The sequence below is a fragment of the Vidua macroura genome, chromosome 9, assembly GCF_024509145.1.
Source record: "Vidua macroura isolate BioBank_ID:100142 chromosome 9, ASM2450914v1, whole genome shotgun sequence".
In the NCBI taxonomy this organism is placed as follows: Eukaryota; Metazoa; Chordata; class Aves; order Passeriformes; family Viduidae; genus Vidua; species Vidua macroura.
In genome coordinates, this window is record NC_071579.1 from 31,218,726 (window position 1) to 31,240,134 (window position 21,409).

The 21,409-nt window shown below is 45.5% G+C and overlaps 1 protein-coding gene across 1 annotated transcript in view; it reads left to right on the forward strand.

Moving 5' to 3' along the window:
- CACHD1 (cache domain containing 1) overlaps window positions 1–21,409 on the forward strand; it is an 87,565-nt gene that overhangs the window by 46,876 nt on the left and 19,280 nt on the right. The window contains exons 5-13 of the mRNA XM_053985412.1: window positions 6,745–6,871; window positions 8,950–9,094; window positions 11,394–11,610; window positions 14,874–15,023; window positions 16,026–16,259; window positions 17,943–18,092; window positions 18,589–18,712; window positions 19,206–19,323; window positions 20,131–20,299. Of these exons, the coding sequence (XP_053841387.1) occupies window positions 6,745–6,871; window positions 8,950–9,094; window positions 11,394–11,610; window positions 14,874–15,023; window positions 16,026–16,259; window positions 17,943–18,092; window positions 18,589–18,712; window positions 19,206–19,323; window positions 20,131–20,299 (1,434 nt within the window). The remainder of the gene's footprint in view (window positions 1–6,744; window positions 6,872–8,949; window positions 9,095–11,393; window positions 11,611–14,873; window positions 15,024–16,025; window positions 16,260–17,942; window positions 18,093–18,588; window positions 18,713–19,205; window positions 19,324–20,130; window positions 20,300–21,409) is intronic.

Sequence of the window (21,409 nt, forward strand, 5' to 3'; positions counted from 1 at the left end):
GGGGGAAAGAACCCCCAGATTTTTATAAACTCCTTTAGTGTTTCTCTTCTTATAGCTTTGCTTTCTGGATTTCTAATGAATATAAAAATGAGCAGTCCCCACAGCTTCTTTTCCATCCCATCCATGATATCCCACATCTTGGATGCAGGTGCTGGCCAGGCTGATTTCCTGACAAGCTGTGATTTGTGTGGTATTTTCCATCCTAAAGCCAGGCACTCTTTGTTCACTCGCTATGATTTGCTGGGCTTTGTTTTACTCATCTCTTTATTAAAAAACCAAACCCAAACAACCCATTAAAATAATGTTTAAATCACATGCAGTTGTTAATTAATCAGAATCATTTTTGAAGGCAAGTTTAGAGTCACTGTTGCGAGAGCAAAGCACACAATGAATCACTTCATGGTTTTTAATTAAATTAAATAAAAATCTTTTTCTACTGCAGAAGTTGGAGGTTAAAAAAGTATTCAAGAAATATTCCTTCTTTTTGAGTGATGAAAATCAAATAAATTGCAGTTTCTTGTAAACATAATTTAAATTTCTGGTTTGAATTCTCAGAGAAATAGAGTGAGTGGGTGTTCAAGGTTCCTGCTGTCCTGGCTCAGCAGTGAGGCTCAAGTGCCTCCTCTTCCCTTGCCTCTGGCTTGAAAGATTCCTGATAAAAGGAGACCCTTCAAAACATGGCATTGGCAGAAAGGGCAGCAGGAGAGGAGAGGGAATTGAGGGAGAGTAAGAGCAGGGATTTATTGACAGCAGACTCTCCTCTGGCTCTCCTTTTACAGAAGCAGCCTTGGGGGGAGGTTTTGATTAGGGAGGAAATGTCTGTAAGGGAGAAATGGGATGGAAGGAGTGGATTGAGGCAGGAAAACGGGATGGAAATGGTTAATTTGAGGAACAAAAGTTGGTACTGGGTGCACACCTAGTGAAGAGAGAAGTTTTGTGCAGGTGAGGCCAAGGAAGATCCTTGGTCCTTGTGTTTGAAACAAGTCTGGGAGATCAATCACAGATGGGGTTGGGTTGGAAGGACCTCAAAGCCCATCCAGTGCCACCCTGGGACAGCAGGGACACCTTCCACTGTCCCTGGGTGCTCCAGCCTGGCTTTGGGCACTGCCAGGGATCCAGGGGCAGCCACAGCTGTGACTGATGACAGTTCCACCTTCCCATCCCTGCTCCTCAGCCACTGCAAGCAGCCCAAGCCCAGCACCTTGGGACACTCAGGAGGGTCACAGGGCACTGCTGGGGTGGGGCTGTGTCACTGCTGAGACACAGAAGAGCACCGTGCCTTTCAGAAGGCTTCTCTCTGTTTATTTTAACAGCATGCTGTCTTTTATACCTTTTATACCTCTTCAGAAAGTTTGTACTTGTTCACTGGCCACAACAAATCCACACTGTGCTCCTTGGCACAGGGCAGTCTCCACCACTGTCCTCAGCCAAAGCCCAACTGCAGGCCCCTCCTTTGTCTTTTCCTCTTTTTGGTTTCCATGTTGATGACCTTGACAGAATTCCTTTCAGGGGTAAACAAGTCTCTTATCACCCTCTTCTCCAGCTGTCTCTGGCTCACAGACCAGCTGTCAGCCCCTTGCACAGGCCTGGACTCGCTGGGGCAATGTGGGCCTGCAGGAGCACTGGGGCTCTGGATAAACGCTGTGGCGAGTGTTTGGGGTGTGTTGTGTTGGTGCTGCCTGTAGCACTGGGTGCTGCAGCCATGGGCTGTGCCCTGTGCCAGGAAATCCGTGTGTGCCCCAAGGGATTCGTGGGCTGGGACAGGAATTGGCCTGGGATACAAATGGAGTGGGAAGCAGTTCTGGTGAGAGGGATGGAGTGCTCTCAGTGCCCCGGCATCCCCCCAGCTGGGGAGATGCTGTCACCTTGGAAATGGGATTTTAAACTACTAATTAGTGTATCTGTGTCTTAAAACTCTTTAATTTTATCTTTCTGTGGGGCCACTAACCTTAGAGGGTACCCTCGGGGCAGAGCCCTTGGTGTGCACAGGAGCCAATTCTCAATCAATCGATCAATACTCACATTAAACTAAAACCACCTCTGAAAGAAAACCGTGATAAAATACAAAAAAAAAAAAATCCCCTAATCCCATAATTTTCTTTCATAAGTATCCTCATGCAGAGCTGGGGAGGAATATCTGTTTCACTTTGTGTTTAGGCTCTACCTCTGCCTCACTTATTTTTATGCTTTAAAAACTGTGGGTTTTTAAGGCATAAAAAAAAGAACATCTGGGTGTTCTCATCATTGTCTTCCTGAATGAGTTTTTCGTTTCATTCTGAGCATAAAAGGCAAAATTCCCATGAGTATCCCCCCTTTTCCCACGTGAGTTCTGCAGTTTAAATAATCCTGCCTATAAAAAGCTCCTGGCAAAACATAAATTTCAGCTCTGCTCTGCTCGACCTCAAGCTAAGCTCTGGAAATGTTAATCTTGGCCCAGAGTAAAAAGTGGGATTGGAGTGCTGAAGTTGGAGGTGTTGGAAGGGAACGGAATTTGCACCACAAAGCCACAGGAACAGAGCCTGGGAGAGCCCTCGGGGACAGCAACCCCAGATTCCACCCTGAGCAGGGTGTTAAGAGGGGTGATGGAGCTCATGAAACTTTCAGATCTGTTTTTTCCATTATTACTGGATTTTTTTTTTTTGTTAAAATAAACATTAGTCTTAGGGGAGGGAGAAGTAGATGTGTCTCCTCAGCTTTTAAAAAATATCACTTTTACCACTGTTTCTTCTTGATATTAGGTGGCTTTTAAAATATTTTTTAGTGTCTTGAAAAGATTTTGTTTTATCTTGGTTGGAGTTTTGCATCTGGATTACTTTTAGCCATTACTACAAAGCAGATAAGGAGAAAGTCTTTATTCTCCAGATGGAGACACAGGCTTTGGGCAGTTAGATGAAGAGATCTGTCCTCACCACTCTGAATAGTCCTTTATTTATTAAATCTTCCCCAGAGCCAGTGCATTATGTTATCAGATTCCTTTGGAGGTTTTTTTGCCTTTTGAATAAACAGGGAACCAGTAAATCTTTCTCCTTCTCATCCTTCAAAGTGCTGAAATGTCTGTTCCAAGTCAGGCAGCTTTGGCAGAGTGCTCCTCCCCAGAAATATGCAGAGATGGCACCAAATTGCCCAGTCAATTCTGTCTGTTTTATTCGAGGTGTTGATCATTTAAAATCTTAGAATCATAAAATATCTGGAGTTGGAAGGGATCATCGAGTCCAGAATGTGGAATGTTCTTTAAATTGCTGTATTTTACACTGATTTTTTGGCTGAGTTAAAATTGCTGGGAGTTATTTGAGCAGAAGAGTTAATACCCCTCCTTCCAAATCCCTTTAGTGGAGGAATCTGGCCCCATTCCTTGAAATGAAAGGGTTTTTTACTTCTTTTCCCTTCAGAGTCCTGAGGATTGAGCAGGGCTCTGTCCTAGCTCATGCCACCAGCAGAATGCTAATTGTAGCTGAGCTGCAGAGCTTTTATTCCTGGTGACAACACAGGAGCTGGAATTGGGTTTGACTTGGAACATCCTGGAGCAGATCTGTCTGGAGAGTTAGAGATGTCTTCACTCGTGCAATAAACACATTTCTTTGTGCTGTTTCTTCACCATGAGGGTTCTTAATGGAGGGACTTGTCAGAGGAGAACTGGAAATTAAACTTCCCTGGTTTTTGTGGGATGAGATCCGAGGTCGGCAGCTCAGCAAATGTAATGCTGCAGAGGAGGGCTGTAAGAAACCCTTTCATAACGAGCAATTATGTTCAGTAGTTCCTTTTTTTTTTTCCTCCCTGACTGTTTGTGCTGTTCTTTGAAGATTAATTAGTTAATGATTTGGCTGTGCTTTGAAGATGTAAAGTGGTATCTAGAAGTGCTAAGTGTTATCATATCGCATTCCCTTTGAAGTTCTATAAACTCTATCACACAGGGCTTTCCTCCTAAAAGTCCTTTTTGCCTTGTGAGATATTTATAATTAGAGAGAACTATCGTTTCAAATGCTGTCATCTTAATACTTCCCAACTTTTCCAGTCTGCAGCAGGATTTGGGGTCAGATCTTGCTGCAGGGGAAGTGGAGGGGGACAGAGGTTTTGGAGTGACCTGGCAATGCCACCTCATGGGCACTTTTATTCCCAGTCTGTGTCCAGAAGTAAGGGATCACCTTTTGGGATCATCCATTTGGATGGAATAACCTGTCCAGGGGCTGGTTTTCCTGGGAGGAGGAGGTGGGAATAAACTACAGGCACTGAGGGGTTGGAAAGTTGGGGTAAGTGAGGTTTAGGTTTAAAAAAAATCATCTACTGTGTATCCTGGCAAGGAGCAAGAATTGGGGAAATATCTGCAGGGCTTTCTTGCAGCTTGAGTGGATGGAAAATAAGAATGTGTTTAAAGAGAAAAAGTCTGGATTTTTCAGCCATGGCTTATCTGCAGGGAGATTGTCTGCTGTGGTCATAGGAAAAAGAAAAAAAAGGGGGAAAAGGCAGAGTTAGGATAAAATTGGTGGTCCCTGGGGAGGGTGTTATTGAACTAACACTCGCTGGAGGAAACATGAGCACAACTGTGTGAAAAGGAAGAACAGCAGAGCTTGAGTTTCAAAACCAATTGTTTCATGGGGAAAATGAACCTTTTAAAATCCACATACTCTCGTGGGGAAATAAATACTGCTCGTGGCCTTGCAGGAATGAGAAGTTTATCTTTAATATAGCAAGGATTAAAAAAAAAGCCAAAGCCTTTAAATTATAAACTCCTTTATAGTAATGTTGTTGGTAAAATGAGACTGGACAAGTTATTTCATCCAGGCTTTAACTGAGTGTTCACATGTCAACTTTGAAATTACATTTTTCAAGTTCTGTAACTCAAAACAAAAACTTCAACACCAGAAATTCAGCCTCTTTATACAAAACAACCTCACCCCAGAACGATGAAATCCTGGTGGCTGGGCATAAAAAGAAGGATTTAAATGTTTGTAGTCTCATGGCCCTTCTTGCCTGCAGGAGGAAGCAGGAGTTCAGAGAAAAAATAGACTTTGGAGGGGAATGAGGAGTCTCTGGTAGTCCTTGGTCCATCAAGGCAGGGAGTTGTTCTCATGAGAAGCTGCATCTTTGCACAGAGCTCAGGATCCCAGTGGGATTTGTAGGCACTGTGGAAAGTGCCAAATACTGTGGCAAAGAGGAGTGGGGAAAGCCCAGGACAGTGGTTTTTGCAGGGTAATTACACTGAGCTGGATGTGGGGAGAACATCCAGCCACAGCCAGTCTGGGAAACTTGAGTAAGTGCTAAAGTGTGGAGGATGTGGAGCTCAGACTGTCCTCAGTGTGGGTATTTGGGTGTAGAGAGTCTGGCTAAGGTTTGAATGTGCCCTGCAGTCCTTTCCAACCCAAATATTGGCATATTTGATAAAGAAGGAGATGAAACTGGCCTATTTTCAGTGCCAGTCCTGAGGGAATGCTGGAGGGAAATGCTGAGCAAAAGGTGAAGCACTGGAAATCAGAGCCCCTCTCTGCCAGTTCTTGGAGTTCTGCAATCAAAGAATGTGAAAGGAGAAATGGCAAAGAAATATTTTCTTCTTTTCATGCATTTTAAGCTGGTGTGATCCACTTTACTTGCAAGGTAAAGACTAAAGGTTTCAAATATCCATATTTTGTTTTCAGTCTGCTGCAAGCAGAGAGAATGTTCAGCCCTGAGTGGGAAATAATCCTGTTCCTGCTGTGGTGCTGAGGGGGTTTGTGCCTCCCATGCTAATGATTTCCCATCCCTCCTCTCCTGGGAGCATTTCCCTTTTGTTTTAAAGGACTTAGAGCTGCCTGGCATCAGTGGTGTGGCAAAAGTGGTGATTCCATGGATGAACATCAATCCTTAGTCTCCCCAGGCTGTAGGGAGAGCAGACAAGGTCTGTGGGACATTCCCACTGCACCATGAGGCAGAAATCCCAGTGCCCATGGGATCTGTTCCCTTCCCAGTGCCCATGGGATCTGGGATCAGATCCCTTCCCAATGCCTGTGGGATCTGTTCCCTTTCCAGTGTCCATGGGATCTGTTCCTTCCCAGTGTCCATGGGATCTGTTCCCTTCCCAGTGCCTGTGGGATCTGTTCCTTCCCAGTGTCCATGGGATCTGTTCCTTCCCAATGCCCATGGGATCTGTTCCCTTCCCAGTGTCCATGGGATCTGTTATTTCCCAGTGTCCATGGGATCTGTTCTTTCCTAATGTCCATAGGATCTGTTCCTTCCCAGTGCCCATAGTACCTGTTTCTTTCCCATGGGATCTGTTCCCGTCCCTGACAATAGGTTGGTTATGAAGCTATGAGCAGCAAACCTGTTGAATATTTTGGAATTATTCCACCAAAAGAACAGGATTTTTTTAACATGAAGGCTTTTTCCTTTTTGGGAAGGATGTTGACAATGTATTTATTGTCACATGGAAATGTAGAGGTGTATATATATAATATATGATATATAATTGCCTTAATCTCTTCCTTCCTCACTCTGGCCTTGCCTTCCCAGGACCTGGGTGTACTTCAGAGATTCAGGAACTGTCATCACATATTAAACAAAGTCTGTCCAATCCAGTGTTGAGTTTCTTGAACAGTTTGCAGATCAGTGGAGTTTCACCAGTGTGTTTCACCCATCCCAAGCAGAGCAGTTTGTGTTCCACGTAGGGCCCTGCTTGTTCTTCTCCAAACTCTCCCAGAGAGGCCCTGGGTAACGAACCCTGCGAGTCTGGGCTGCCTTTGTAACTCTGCTTCTTTCTCCCTTTCCACCCTGCAGTCCTTGCTGATAACCTGAAGTCTAACCCAGGAATCAAGTGGCAATATTTCAGCTCAGAAGAAGGGATTTTCACCGTGTTCCCAGCCCACAAGTTCCGGTGCAAAGGCAGCTACGAACACCGCAGCAGGTAGGATTTGCCTCCTTCCAGTTTCCTGGGAAAAGCATTCACACTGGATTCCTCAGGCCCTCATTTCACTCACTGTTGTCCTTTGCCAAGCTGCCAACGTTCATGAGTAACTCCTAATGGAGTCCCTTGGGTTTTCTTAGGGCTGTTTTTTTAAAGCACCACTTTTCACTTCTAAGGAACTAAACTAAAATTCCAAACAGATCCTCACCTCTCCCAAGTTGAATCAGCTGTAAACAGCAGTGACTTGGAATTTGTAGGTCAGCCTGCAGGCGAAATCTGACTTATATTTGACTCATGCTTGACCCCTGTTAATAAAGCAGTGAACAGACATTCTGCTGATTTGGCAGGTGCACCACTTTGGGGAGGGAGGGGAAGGATGAGAAACTGGGAAGGGCACATAGGTAGGAGCATTTTTCCCCAGGTTCAGGTGGCACATCATGGATAGGAGGGAAGCAGCAGTGAAAATTTCCTTCCACTAAAATAAAAAAAGTAAAAATGAAGCATCAGCTGGTGGCAGGGTTTCCTGCACAGGGATTTCTGTTCTCTGGACATGAAGGCAAAAATAAGTTCAATATTTTTCCCTGCTTTTTCTGTCAGTACCATGGGACTGATGGGGGCTTGAGGGTGGGAAGGTGCAGTGGCTTTGGTATCTCTGGTCACACATTAATTGATTGTACAAGTTAATCAGTCTGGGCAGGGGAAGCAGCAGCTCATCCAGGAACCTTTTGGGGACACTAAGGAGGGTTTGGTTTTCTGTCAGGGTTGAGCAATCAAAAGTTTACCGATGGTATCTTTGGTGTGCCATCAAAGCACAAAGTTCTGAGCTTGGCTGAGTTTTCTGGGGCCTTGGAAAGGTAAAGTCTGAGGAGGTGAGACCTGGGGGTGCCCCAGTCCTGCTCAGAACTTCGACACTAAAACCATCAGTGGTTTTATCCAAATCACTTAGTCTGGGTCATAGTTCCTCCATGGCTAAATAAGGGGTCCCTTTTTGCTAATATTTACTTCAGAGGGTAGTTTGGGTGAATTAATTAGTTAATGCTCCAGTGCTTTGAAGATCAAAGGCCCTGTTTCAGTTGCAGGTATTAATCCAGGGTTGAGCTGCAGGCTGTTTTACAGTTAAGAACTGTAAGTTAAGAATTTGTGCCAGTTGTTTACTGCAGTGCCTTGTGTCAAATCTTCTGCATTTCCTTTCCTTTTAATAAGATTTCTGTGTCTGCCTTTGATATAATGAAATTTAGACCCCAAAACTCTCACTTGACTGTAACTAGATTTGTGTCTGGATTAAAGAGGAAAGAGAAACTTGCCATTTTATTTTAATCCTTCCTCTGTGCTGAGGATCCTCCTAATTTATTCCAGGTTGAAACCTTGGCGTGAGAGCTTGTGAACTCTTTCACACATCTCTCAATATTGAGCTGGATCTGAAAACACTTGCCTGAAAACAAGTTTTTTGGTGTTAGCACAGACACATGTCAGCACTGAGAGTCCCCACTGGTGTTAGCTCACTTTGGGATGTAAAACTGCAGATCCAAGGGCTTGTGGAGCATGACCCAGGTGAGAGTCATCCCAGGGCACCCTGCCTTGGCCAGGAGCCTTCTTACAACAGCCCAAACACCCTGGGCTGATCAACTCCCTGCAGCTGCACAGGTTTTTACTTGTCCTGGCCCCAGCACATCCCCATTGTTGCACCCAGTTCACGTGTGGGTGAAGTTCCCAGCAGCCAGGATTTACCAGGAGGCATTTCTTGCTTCATTCAAACCTTGCTGTGAACTGCTGCTGCTGTGAACGCTGCTGCTGTGTAAGCAGCAGGGTTAATTCCTGAAAGCTCTTGCTGTGACAGAGACAGAAGAACCTGGTTTAGGTTAAAAAAATTCAGGAAGTGAGGGGCATTTCTGCATGCTCAGATTCTCAGCTGGGCTTTCCTGGTACAAGTTTTCATGAGGGAAAATAATTCCTGTTACAGTTCATTGTCTCTTGCTGCTTGGGTGTTCTAATTCCTGCCTATTTCCACCTGTGAGCATTCCAGTGGGGATGACAGGGTGCCTGATGATGATGGTGGTTTGGGTTTTGTCCTTCCTCAGGCCCGTCTACGTCTCCACCGTTCGCCCTCAGTCCAAGCACATCGTGGTCATCGTGGACCACGGGGCCTCTGTCACAGAGACACAGCTCCAGATTGCCAAGGATGCTGCCCAGGTGATCCTCAGCTCCATAGATGAGCACGACAAGGTGAGGTTTCTCCAGGCAAGGAGCAGCTTGCCCTGGGTTTTCAGTTCTCACCCAAAGTGGTGTTTTCAGCCCGTGGACTCCAGCGGATTTGGGAGCTGCCTCCGAGGAGTGGCAGAGCCTTGAGCTCACTCTTGGAACCTTTCTGCTGCAGGGGAAACATTTGGGGATCTGCAGGCTGGGAAAAAAAGTGAAATCCTACTGATCTAAGGCAAAATCTTGCACCTGAGCAATCTTTAAAGGCTCCTCCATCTCAGCAGGAAGAAGAATGGTGCTCCAAACATGACTCCTCACATCCCAGACTTCTTTGAGCAACTCATTTCACCTCTGAGCCTCTCTTTATGTCTTGTGAAAGTGGAAATTATTTATTCTCGTGCAGTACTGCTGTGAGCTGAAGCATAATTAGTGTTTGTAAGATTCACAGATAATTACGGGACCAGCGAAGGGCTGAGAAATCTGGGTTTGATTTCTTGCTCTGTCACTGGTACTCATTTGACAGTGAGAAAGTCACTTAACCTGTATTTTTTTTCAGAACAGACAACCATGGACTCATAAAGTACTTCTGTGAAAGGTCTCCAGTTTGGTCTTTACTTTTAGTAACTCTACTGGTGAGACCTTGATCAGTCTCACTGCTTGGGTTTACTTTTGTGAATAGGAAGATTTTCAATTAAATCAATTTGAAGAAAACTGATGATAATCTTTGCTTAAGTCTTCCCATGAATAGTATGGGAAAACCACTTGTAACATGGTGCTTTTGGAGAGATTTAATATGGTAAAGTAATCTTACAGCTCAGCAGGATTAATAGCACTTAAATTCAAGTGTCAGAAGGGTTTGTGTTAATACAGAGAATACATTTAAGACACCTATTCCTTGGTCAGTAGCTCAGTGGTTATAGAACCTGTTACACAGGTATCTAATTACTGCTTAATTCTGTGGCTGTCTTGCCTCAGTCGTGCTCCCTAATGAAGTTTGTCACTCAATTAATGAGTCTGGTGTATTAGATGTCATTAAGGCATAGAGGTAACTCTTGCATTAACTTATTTACAGGAAAAGCTGATGTCAGAGTCGCCTTGCTTTGACTGAAACATTAAAACAACAAAAAGTTTTGCTGGGAGCAGTCCTTAGAGGCTTTTTGGTTTTTTTTTTGTTTGTGTTTTTTGTTTTTTTGTTTTGTTTTGTTTTGTTTTGGTTGGTTTTCTTTTTTTTTTTTTTTTTTTTTTTTTTTTTGTTGTTGTTGTTGTTGTTGTTGTGGGTTTTTTTGTTTTTTTTTTTTTTCATTTCTCTGTGCACTCCACTTTTCTCTGGGCTCTGCAGGCTTTCCTGAGAATGCTCTCTGCTGATTCCCTGTCAGCTCTCCCTGGCCCACTCAGGCTCTGCCCAGAGCAGTGCATTGACCATTGTGAGGGAGCAGAGTGAGCCTGACTGCTGAGAAACAGACCAAAATCTCTTTTCCTTGAACTCAGCATAATCCTTTTGAAATTTGACAGATCTGTGCCTTAAGCATTTCTTTTCCAACAATCCAGTTTTAAACCCACGAATCTCCTCCCTTGGCTCTCCCAGTGTTGTGTGTCTGGGTGTGTAAAGATGATGTAAAGATCTGAGTTGTGTTCTCCATGCAGGGGAGCAGGACTTCTGGACAACTAATCAATGTCATTAAGCAGAAGCCCTTTATTGCTTACATTAAAATCTATTTATACATTCTAACACTACTGCACAAATGATCACACATTTCTTGATTGGTGCCTCTACCTTGTCCATGCACTTTTCAGGATCTCTGACTGGTTACAGTCCAGTGCTTCAAGGCCCTCCTTTATCTAGTTCTTGTGGTCTTGGTATCTTGTTTGTCAGCCTCCTCTTTCTTAAAGCAGCACAATTGATGTCTTAGTAACCTTGAGAATCCCAGAGCGTTCTGATAAGAAAAACTAAAAATGGTTTGGCTGGAGCACACTGTGGCCTAAGCTGTTTAAGCACATTGCTCCATTTCCAGGGGAGGTGATCCCATGGGATTTCTTCTCCATGGGATCTCTGCCCCATGGAATCTTTTCCCCATGGAATCTTTTCCCCATGAGATCTCTTCCCCATGGAATCTTTTCCCCATCTTTGGTGTGCCATCAAAGCACAAAGTTCTGAGCTTGGCTGAGTTTTCTGGGGCTTTGGAAAGGTGAGGTCTGAGGAGGTGAGACCTGTGGGTGCCCCAGTCCTGCTCAGAACTTCGACACTAAAACCATCAGTGGTTTTATCTCTTCCCCATGGGATCTTTTCCCCATGGAATCTCTTCCCCATGGGATCTCTTCCCGGCAGATCTCGGTGCTGACGGTGGCGGACGCGGTGCGGACGTGCTCCCTGGACCAGTGCTACAAGACCTTCCTGTCCCCTGCCACCAGTGAGACCAAGAGGAAGATGTCCACCTTTGTCAGCAGCATCAAGGCGTCCGACAGCTCCACGCAGCACGCCCTGGGCTTCCAGAAGGCTTTCCAGCTGCTGCGGAACACCAACAACGGCACCAGGCTCCAAGGAAGTAAGCCAGCCTCTTGTGCAAGCCTGGTTATTTCAGGGCCTTGCAGTGTTTTCTTATTTCACATTCTCACTTTGGCACAGGCCAAGGGAGTGGGGTGTGTTGAGTAGGAACAAAAACGTGCTCCGTGCCCTGTTTTTGTTTTAAGGAGCATTTCCTTGGGCTGCAGTCCACGTGAGGGGCTGTTGGAATGTGTCCAGTCCCTTCTCATTTGTGTCACTTGTGCCTTGCCTTTCTTTTGAACAGAAAGAGGAGAATGCAGGATTGATCTGTGTGATAGCTGAGTTATTTCCCCAATCTGTTTGGGGGGGCAGGGGGCCTTTCCAGGAAAATTGCAGCTTCTGCAGGTTCATTTAATGAGTGCTGGCACATTTGCATATGGATGATGTGCCTTGCTGGAATCCTGGGGAAGTGGCCCTTGCTTCCCAGGGAAATGGGGTTTTGAGAATACCAATTATGGGTGATATTTTGTGGAACACAAAGCTGTCCTGGCTAAATTTTCCTTCATCTCAGAATGACCCCCCTGGACTCTGTGTACTCATTATGAGCTTTATCCTTCCCCTTCCCAAGGCTGGGGTTTTTCTGGGTGTTCTTTGTAGTGAGGATGTGATGAAAAACATAGAAAAGATGAATGTGAAATTGAGTGGCAGAGTTGCTTGCCAGGAAGCCGTGGAAGGCACATCCTGTGCTCTGAGTGCTCCTGGGATTTGAGTTACACTGGCAGTGCCAGGGCAGGGTGGAGGGAGCAGCCCATCTCCATCGGGATACTCGGATTATGTAACTCAATTCCCACACCCTGGCCCTGTGCCTGCTCCAGAGAGAGCAGAGCCTTCAGTGTCCCAAAGGGCACCAGCTCAGGGACTCTGCAGAACCAGAGGGAGAGGAAAAGTCCAGGAATTGAAGTGCTTTGGAAAGAATGAGGAAATACCCTCTCATTCCACGTGACTTTCCTTGCGTTTATGGAATGGTGCTTTTGCTACCAAAGGTTCAGCCAATCCCTGAGCTTCAGGCCATTGGCACAGGGAGATTTTGTGTGACTGGACAAAGGATAATGTTGGCAAGGGCAGGATTTTACCATCCTCTGGCAAAATGATGACAGGGGAGCAACTCCAGCAAATGCAAAATGAACAGTGCAGTGCTGCTGCAGCTGGCTGGGATAAGATGAATTTGTCATCAGGACTTATTCCAAGAACATCAGCTGAGGAGTCTTGGAGCATCCTCCTGCTTATTCCCCATTCCTGGAAGTGTCCAAGGCCAGTTTGGACGGGGCTTGGAGCAGCCTGGGATAGTGGGAGGTGTCCCTCTAGTATCAACCCAAACCATGCCAGGATTCCATGTTTTCATGTTTGGCACTGTTTTATATTAGGATTGGAAGTTTTGGCATATTCATACTTCACTAGGTTTCATATCAAACAACTGTTTTGGGGCAAAAGCTCAGAAAGTTAAAATGCAAATGCTTTGGATTTAGGTTTCCTCTACATGTGGAAGATTGTGAAGATCTAACGTGTTTATGGCGAATTTCAGAATTCCTGGGGTGAGAAACAATAGTTTTGAGAAGAGGATGTTTATAAAACATGTCTCATTTTCTTGTAAATAATCTTTTCATCTTTTTAAAAAAGAAAAACAAATCCAGCACAAAAAAAAATTCCTTCATTTCACTGTTAATTTTCTCACATCCTGTTCCCAGAGAACAATGTGTGGGTGTGTCAGGGAAGCTGTTGAGATACAGCCTCAATCCCAAATTCACACTGGCAAAGCCAGAAGGGAACTGCTGGTGTGAGGTGGGAGAGCTGTGCTGTTAAACACATCTGGATTTTCTGCTTCAGGTCCTGCTGCAGTCCTGCTTAGCAGCTCCTCATCCCAAAGGGTGACAGAATGCTCCAAAAGCTGCTTGCTCTGGTCCCTCATGCAGATTTAGGACTGGCTCTTGTTACTCCATGGAGGCTGCAGCGCCATGCCTGGCTGCAGATAAAATATCTCTGCTGTAGCCTAGGAAACACAGCAACAATTTTCCTTAAACTCCACCCAAAGCTGCTTTGAATACCCAGCTTGGCTTCTTTTCCTACTTTTAGCACTGAGGTAGAAATTCCCCCAAAATAACAGCACCTCCTGTTTGTGTCAAAATCTGGTTCTGGCTGAAATTCTGGTCAAGCCATGAGGACAAAATGTGCAAGTCAAAGCATTGATACCTATTTAATAAATGAGTACAGCAAATCCACCAAAAGTCCAGGTGAAACAAGAAAGTTGGGACGTGACCACATCAGCCCAGTGCATGGATTTCCTGTGGGTGATCCCAATCCCTGTGTTCATAAACACAAACCACTCTCAGCACTGAGATAAATGTGATGGAACAGGTTGGGGAGTCAGCACAGAGCTGTGAATTGTTGTGTTCAAAGGCTTTGGGGCAGGACTTCGGCCAGGAACATCCTCAGCCTGAAAAACGTGTTCCAGGGAAAGTGTGAGGGGCCAGGTCACATTCCCAAGCTTTCTGCTCTGCCCTGCTCCATGGGAAGGCATCCTGTGCAGCTCCATGCCTTGGGATTGCAGGGTGGAAGGAGAACAGAGGGGCAGGAGATGAAAAGTGCAGGTTTTGACCTTGTGGAGCCTTTCCATGGAATTGGAGCCAGCTGCTCCAGGTGCTGGGTCTGTGTGCTCCTGCCTGGAGGCAGCCAAGCTCCTCACCTGGAGGTGAGAAGGATCCAGGGAGACCTTGGTGCCTAAAGGGCTCCAGGAGAGCTGGAGAGGGACTGGGGACAAGGGATGGAGGGACAGGACACAGGGAATGGCTTCACTGCCACAGGAAGGGTTAGATGGGAGATTGGGAATTGGGAATTGTTCCCTGGGAGGGTGGGCAGGGGCTGGGATGGAATTCCCAGAGCAGCCGTGGCTGCCCTGGATCCCTGGCAGTGCCCAAGGACACTTGGACAGGGCTTGGAGCAACCTGGGCTGATGGAAGGTGGGACTGGATGGGGTTTAAGGTCCCTTTCATCCCATCCATTCCATGGCTCCAAAGCCAGAGGGTGCCTGTGGGGTTTGCTCAGGAGAGCAAGCCCCATGCTCCTGGGTGGCCGACAGGCACCAAACCAAACACAGCTTTGGTGGTGCCAAGAGTGAAACTTGAACACCAAAGGCTGGAATCCATGTGGCTGCAGTGTGTTCATCCCCTGGAGGTGCTGGGAGAAGCTGCTGTGAGCAGATTTCAGGGCTCTCAGCACAAGAGTTAAAAACCTGATGCACTCTGTGCTGTGCCTGTGATTGTGTTTCAGATACTGACATGGTCATCATTTATCTCTCGGCTGGGATCACATCAAAAGAGTCCTCAGAAGATGATAAAAAAGCCACTCTGCGTGTCATCAACGAAGAAAACAGCTTCCTCAATAACTCAGTGATGATCCTCACTTATGCCCTCATGAATGGTGAGAGATGCTTGTGATTTCCAGGCCATAAAATTCCCTTTCCTGGCACAGCACAGCTTGTTTATTAAACTCATCCCAGGGTAATTCCAGGCCTTACTGGGAGCAGTTTGTTCATGGATTTTGGCACGTTTAATCCAGAAGCTGCATCCAGATGTTGTTACTTTGGTGTTTATAACTGTGCCACTCTATCCTTGTGTATCCCAGTGCAGCTGCAGGGATATAAAATATTGTGGCCTGGATTGTACAGACTGAGTTAAATTTGTTAATTGTTGCAACTGCAAAGCTTCCTGGGGGCTTCCAGGGGCAGCAAACTGGGACTAAGTGTGACTTCATTAGCCAGGGAGGGTGAATGGGAGATCAAACCAAGTCTGAAATGCTTTGATAACCTGGGAACCAACCTGAGAGTGAAGTCAAACATGAAGATCACCCACCCATTTTCCAAAGAAGCATTTTCAGCACGAAGGCAGTTTGTTGTATTACTGAAAATAGCCAAGGAAATGAATGCTTAACCCAGTGTATGATTTAGTTGTAAATTTAAATACTCATTTGAGACTGGGGCGTGCAAAAGGCTTTGATTTGTGTGCAGGAGTTGAGGCTGGGACTTGAGCAAAGTGTGAAACTGGAATGATTCAGCTGGAGAACAAAGGCTGTTATCTTCAGGGCTGAGGATTCGCTCCTGGTCCTGCCTGTGGGCGAGCCACAGTGGAGAACAAAGAGCTGTCCTGTGGATTTATGGGGCACACAGCTCTTTGCTTTTTGTTTAAAGGGGGGATGTGAACAGCATGGCAAATCTTTTTCACTGTGCAACAGTAGGAGAGAGGCAATCTCTTTAAATTTGGTGTTAGTAATTAATTTTCCTCAAGCCAACCTTTAAGCGCTTAATTAAGAATATGGAATTGTCAGTGCTGTGGTACAGAGTATGGAGCAGAGTGCAGAAGCCTGGATGGAAATGAAGCTTGTCTGACCCGTTTGCTTGTGTTTTGTGCCCCTGCTGGGTGGCAGAGGGGGTGACAGGGCTGAAGGAGCTGGCCTTCCTGCGGGACCTGGCTGAGCAGAACTCGGCCAAGTACGGCGTGCCCGACCGCAGCGCCCTGCCCGTCACCAAGGGCAGCATGATGGTCCTCAACCAGCTCAGCAACCTGGAGACCACCGTGGGCAGGTTCTACACCAACCTGCCCAACAGGATGATTGATGAGGCCGTGTTCAGCCTGCCCTTCTCGGATGAGATGGGGGATGGTGAGTGCTGGCCTTGGGTTTGGGTGTAAAGCCATCAGAGATCAGGTTCTCTTTGCTTTCCTGTCCCCAGATACCCAGTAATCCTGTGCTGTAGTTGAGATGGACACAGTACAAATACACTCCATTTTCAGAAGGCTTCAAACTGTTTTTATTCTGGCATGCATGCTTTTTGTGCATTTTTACAAAACTCAGGAGTTGACACTTCACTCGTTGGTCACGAGACAAACAAAGTGCTCATTGGAAAGGGCAGTTGCAGGTTTCTCTTATTTATCCTTCTTTCTTTTTGGTTTCTGTGTCAACAACCTTGGTAGGAAATCCTTTCAGGGGTGAACATGGATCCTCTTATCAAACAGGGATCCTCTTATCAAACAGGGATCCTCTTATCAAACTTCTCTCTGGCACACAGAGGTCGATGTAAAACCTCTTCCACAATCCTACAAGATTTTGGTTCTTGGTGTGTTTCCAAGCCTTTTTGTCTGTAGCATTTGCCTCTGCAGATGGTTTAGTTGTGAAAAAACTGGTAACGAGACATGGAGTCGACACATTCAGTTTGGATTCTTGTGGTGAAATTTGTTCCTGTGTATGAGGACACACACAACATCCATCATTTAATCTGTGGGGAGAAATCCTTTGTACTGGAGGGAAATAGGTTGGGTCAGCCCTTTGTAAGAGCAGGATAAAAGCAGCCTTGCAAATGGCACAGAGAGATTGTTAATTATTGTTAATTATTGTCCCAAGCTGGCCACCCTCAGCCCTTCTTTGGCTTCAGCGCACCTGGACAGTTCTGAGACCCAAACTGAATTTAAGGCTGTTCCTGAGGAAATCTGAGTCTGAGCTTTTGCTCCTTCCTGCATTCCCTCCCTCAGTGATTAAACTCTGCTCTAGCTCTCTCCCAAAGCCATATCCAAGGGAAAATGGGAGCAGCAAAGGATTGGGAATGGTGCAATAGATGAGTTTGTCTTACCTGGATATCAGAGTGTACTTGAAGGCTTGTACATGCAAATGAATTTTATACTGGGGTGAGGGAAGAGCTGCTGAGATTCCAAGCTCAGAAAGTAGGAGTAAGAAGATACTGCAGAGTTCTCACCTCAGGGATGAGATCAATCCCAAACTGTTGGGTAATTATGGATAAGATTCCCAGCACAGTGGCAATACTGGGGTTTAGTTAAGCAGAGATTTAATATTCTGATTATGCATTAGATGAGAAACAACTCATCCCAGCTGTTGCTTTACAAGGACAAAGTAATTTCCTTCCTCTTCCATCCTATTTATAGGAATTATCCTACAGGAATAGGATACAGGAATAAATATCCTATTTATAGGAATTTATCCTTAAATTCTGTTAAAGGAAGAGAATGTTCTGTTGGCTTTTCACACAAATTTATTTTACATCTATAAGGAATCCACTTGGAGACTGACAACCCCTCGAACATCAGTTGTGATATGTGTTCTAATAAATTGATGAATATACTTCAGGCCACTATCAGGAACACAGATTAATTAGGGAGAACATCTGACAACAGCCAGACACAACAGAAACCCTGCTGAGCCTCCCTGGCCATATTCCAGCAAGGAATAGATACAAAATTTCATTGTGTAACATTGCAAAATGCTCAGTTTCCTCTCAAAATAATGAACCAGACAATATTTCTGATGTTTTTTTGGTGTTTCTCTCCCTCCAAGGCCTGATAATGACTGTCAGCAAACCCTGCTACTTTGGGAACCTCCTGCTGGGAATTGTTGGAGTCGATGTCAACCTTGCCTATATCTTGGAAGATGTCACCTATTACCAGGACTCCTTGGGATCCTACACCTTCCTCATTGATAATAAAGGTAATTTTGACTCAGATCATCTCCTCTGCTCCCACTGAACTCGTGAACCACCAATTCTGAATTCTCACAGTTCTGACTAATGAATGATAGTATTTATTAAAAGTTTAATTGCACGTTGTTGGTTAGTTCTACCTGAATGTTGCTGGAGATTTTAGGTGGATTCATGACTTGAAACTTCTGTCCTGGAGGTCTGATTTGGCAACTCTTGCTGTGGGGATTTCCTACACCTCTGGCATCCAAGGTTTTCTGGGACAGAGGGAAAACTGGAGTTAATGTGTGTGTCCAGCTCTTTCCCTCTGATCCAGCTTACTTTATTACTGAATTTTTCGAGCTGGTTTTCATTTGCAACCCCTTTGATGATGAGACTGTTTGGTCACTGCCATCTTTGCCAAAATTCTATGTAATTACTGCATATTTGTTTTTCCCCCTAAAATACCTCTCCTAGGCTCAGTTTTGTAATGCATTCCACGTCTGGGGCCGTGTGTTTGTTTTTTAGGGTACACTCTGATGCACCCCTCCCTGACCAGGCCCTACCTGCTCTCTGAGCCTCCTCTCCACACAGACATCATCCACTACGAGAACATTCCCAAATTCGAGCTGGTGCGCCAGAACATCCTCAGGTAAGGAACGGATGCAGCTCCCAAAAGAGCAGCACTGGGAGGATTCCTAGAGGAATCTTAAGAGTATGTAAGGTAAAATTCCTTTTCCTACAGTATCTGGATACTTGGATGGAGTTTTTTCCCCATTAACAATTCTGGTTTGATTTTTTCCTCCAACTTTTTTCAATTGTCATTTGTTACGTAGTGTTTCCCAGCTGATCTGGGGAATGTTCCTTTTAATCTCTCTCTCTTCCCTGTCAGGAAGATTTCCCACTCTTTGGTCTGGGTTTTTCTTTATCCTTTGCCTATTCTGAGAATTTTTAAGCTCAAAATGTGAGTGTACATAAGTGCATTTGCAGCACACACACGCTTTCCTTCACCAAGCACAAATAACAGTTAATTCCTTCAATTCTTATGATAATTATATAAACACACAATAGGAGGATTTTGCTGAAGTCCTAACAATTATGCTCAGTGTTTAATAAACTGCTGGATGTTTTATCTGCCACTGCAGCATTCCCTTGGGCAGCCAGATCATCACAGTTCCTGTGAACTCCTCGCTGTCCTGGCACGTCAACAAGCTGAGGGAAATTGGGAAAGAAGCCTACAATGTCAGCTATGCCTGGAAAATGGTGAGGACAACAAGTGTGGGGTGGCACAGAGGGAATTCATGGCTCTGCTACTGTCCTTCCTTCAGTCTGGGAATATCTGATCACTAATCTCAACCCAGGGGTTAAAATGGAATCTGAGGTTAAACATAATCCAAGTGAATTCATTCCAAGTGAATCGTGATGCCAGCAAGAATTGGTTGCTTTGTGCCAACAAACTCAAGAAGGTACTTGTAGGTCATTTCACAGTATTAAGTTAAATCCAACCTAAAGGATTAAGCTGAGCAGTTTTAGGAGATTAAATCTGTCATTGTTTAACAGAAATTCACACAGGAAGGTGTCTGGAGTTGATTTTCTAAGATTGGAACACTGCATTTCATACCAAACTCCCTTTGCTGAGCAGCTGGGACACTCCAAGGTTTGCTGGTCTGGTGTAATTTAGAGTCCTTAAAATACCCAAACCAGTAAAACATGTGGCACATGCAGCACACAATTAAGAGTGGAAATAATAAAACCTTGCATTTGAGAGTTAATTTGTCTGTACTCTCCATAAAGGTAACACCAGTGTGTGTCCAGCAGCTGGAAACCTGCAGCCTCTCCTCTCTTAATGACAAAAAATATCCATGAAACAATGGTAGAATTAGAAATTATTGCTAACTGAGCAACAAAATGAAAGTCTTGTTTGGTTTTCAGGAAAAAAGATTACCGTATTTTTATTTTCTGTGTTAACTGTGCCAAAGTGGTTTTTGTAGAACTCAGTGGCTCTGAGACAGAAATTCTGTTCATCCCCCACGTTTTGGTTCTGTTTGGTGACTGGCTGGTGTTTTGCAGGTGCAGGACACGTCCTTCATCCTGTGTGTGGTGGTGATCCAGCCAGAAATTCCCGTGAAGCAGCTGAAGAACCTCAACACCGTCCCCAGCAGCAAGCTGCTCTACCACAGGCTGGACCTGCTGGGCCAGCCCAACGCCTGCCTGCACTTCAAGCAGCTGGCCACCCTGGGTGAGGGCCTCTGCCAGCCTGGCCTGGCCACCCCAGGGACACAGGAGCACCCAGCTAGGAGAAAACCTCCAGGATCCAGTCCCAGCTGTGCCCAATCCCAGCTTGTCCCCAGCCCAGAGCTCCGAGTGCCACCTCCAGGGATGGGCACTCCAAACCTCCCTGGGCACTTCCAAGGCCTGAGCACCCTTTCCATGAGGAAATTCCTGCTGTTCTCCACCCTGAGCCTCCCCTGGCACAGTCACACCTCCTGTGTGTTTCTGTAGAGTGTGGCAGCTCAAAGTAAAGCTCTTCTCACAAAACATGGGAGATGCTCTTCCCTTGAGAAGCTTTTATTTCCAAGGCTGATTTTCTGATCAGCTTTTACCTTCTCACAGCTCTCCTTGGTCACAGTGACCTGCTCAGTGCTGAGCTCTTCCAGAATCACAGCAGAGCCTGAGCTGGATCCCACAGAGATCATGGAGCCCACTCTGGAGGGAAGGGCCCACCCAGGGATTGAATCCATCATTTTGTTACCATCAGCACCTGATTTTAACCAACAAATTCACTTCCTGCAGGATGAATGAGTGGGGCTGCTGGTCAGAGTAGGAGATAAATGCCCTGGGAGTCCAGTGCAGTGGGAGCAGCAGAGTGTCTGACCAAGCTAAACCCAGCTCCTCTCCTGGCTCTAAAGCACCTCCCTGAGCAGTAACAGAGTAGGGTGAAGTCCCAGCCAGTTGTCCAGGACTCTGCTGCTCTTTTGGATTCATGGGAGTTTTTCACTGCCAGAAGCTTTGAATCCCTTCAGAGGCAGAAGTTAAGCCTGTTGGGGAGGAGGAAAACTTCAGTGCTCTGATGGTTTCCAGACCCTCCTCACCTGCTTCAAAACTCTCAGGTTTTGATAGGCCAAAGTGGTTCTGCTCTTCCTGACTGATTTCAAACATTGCTGGGAAAAAGGGAGAATCTTCAAGGCAGCTCCAGTGTCTGGGAAGGATGGAGAACCTAAAACCCAGAAATATCCCAAGAACAGAGGGGTTTTACATAAACATCCTACACTGCACGCTGTCATGTTTAGGTATAATCTTGGGAGGTCCCTAAAATCTGTACTATAAGAAGTTCTGAATTAAATACTTC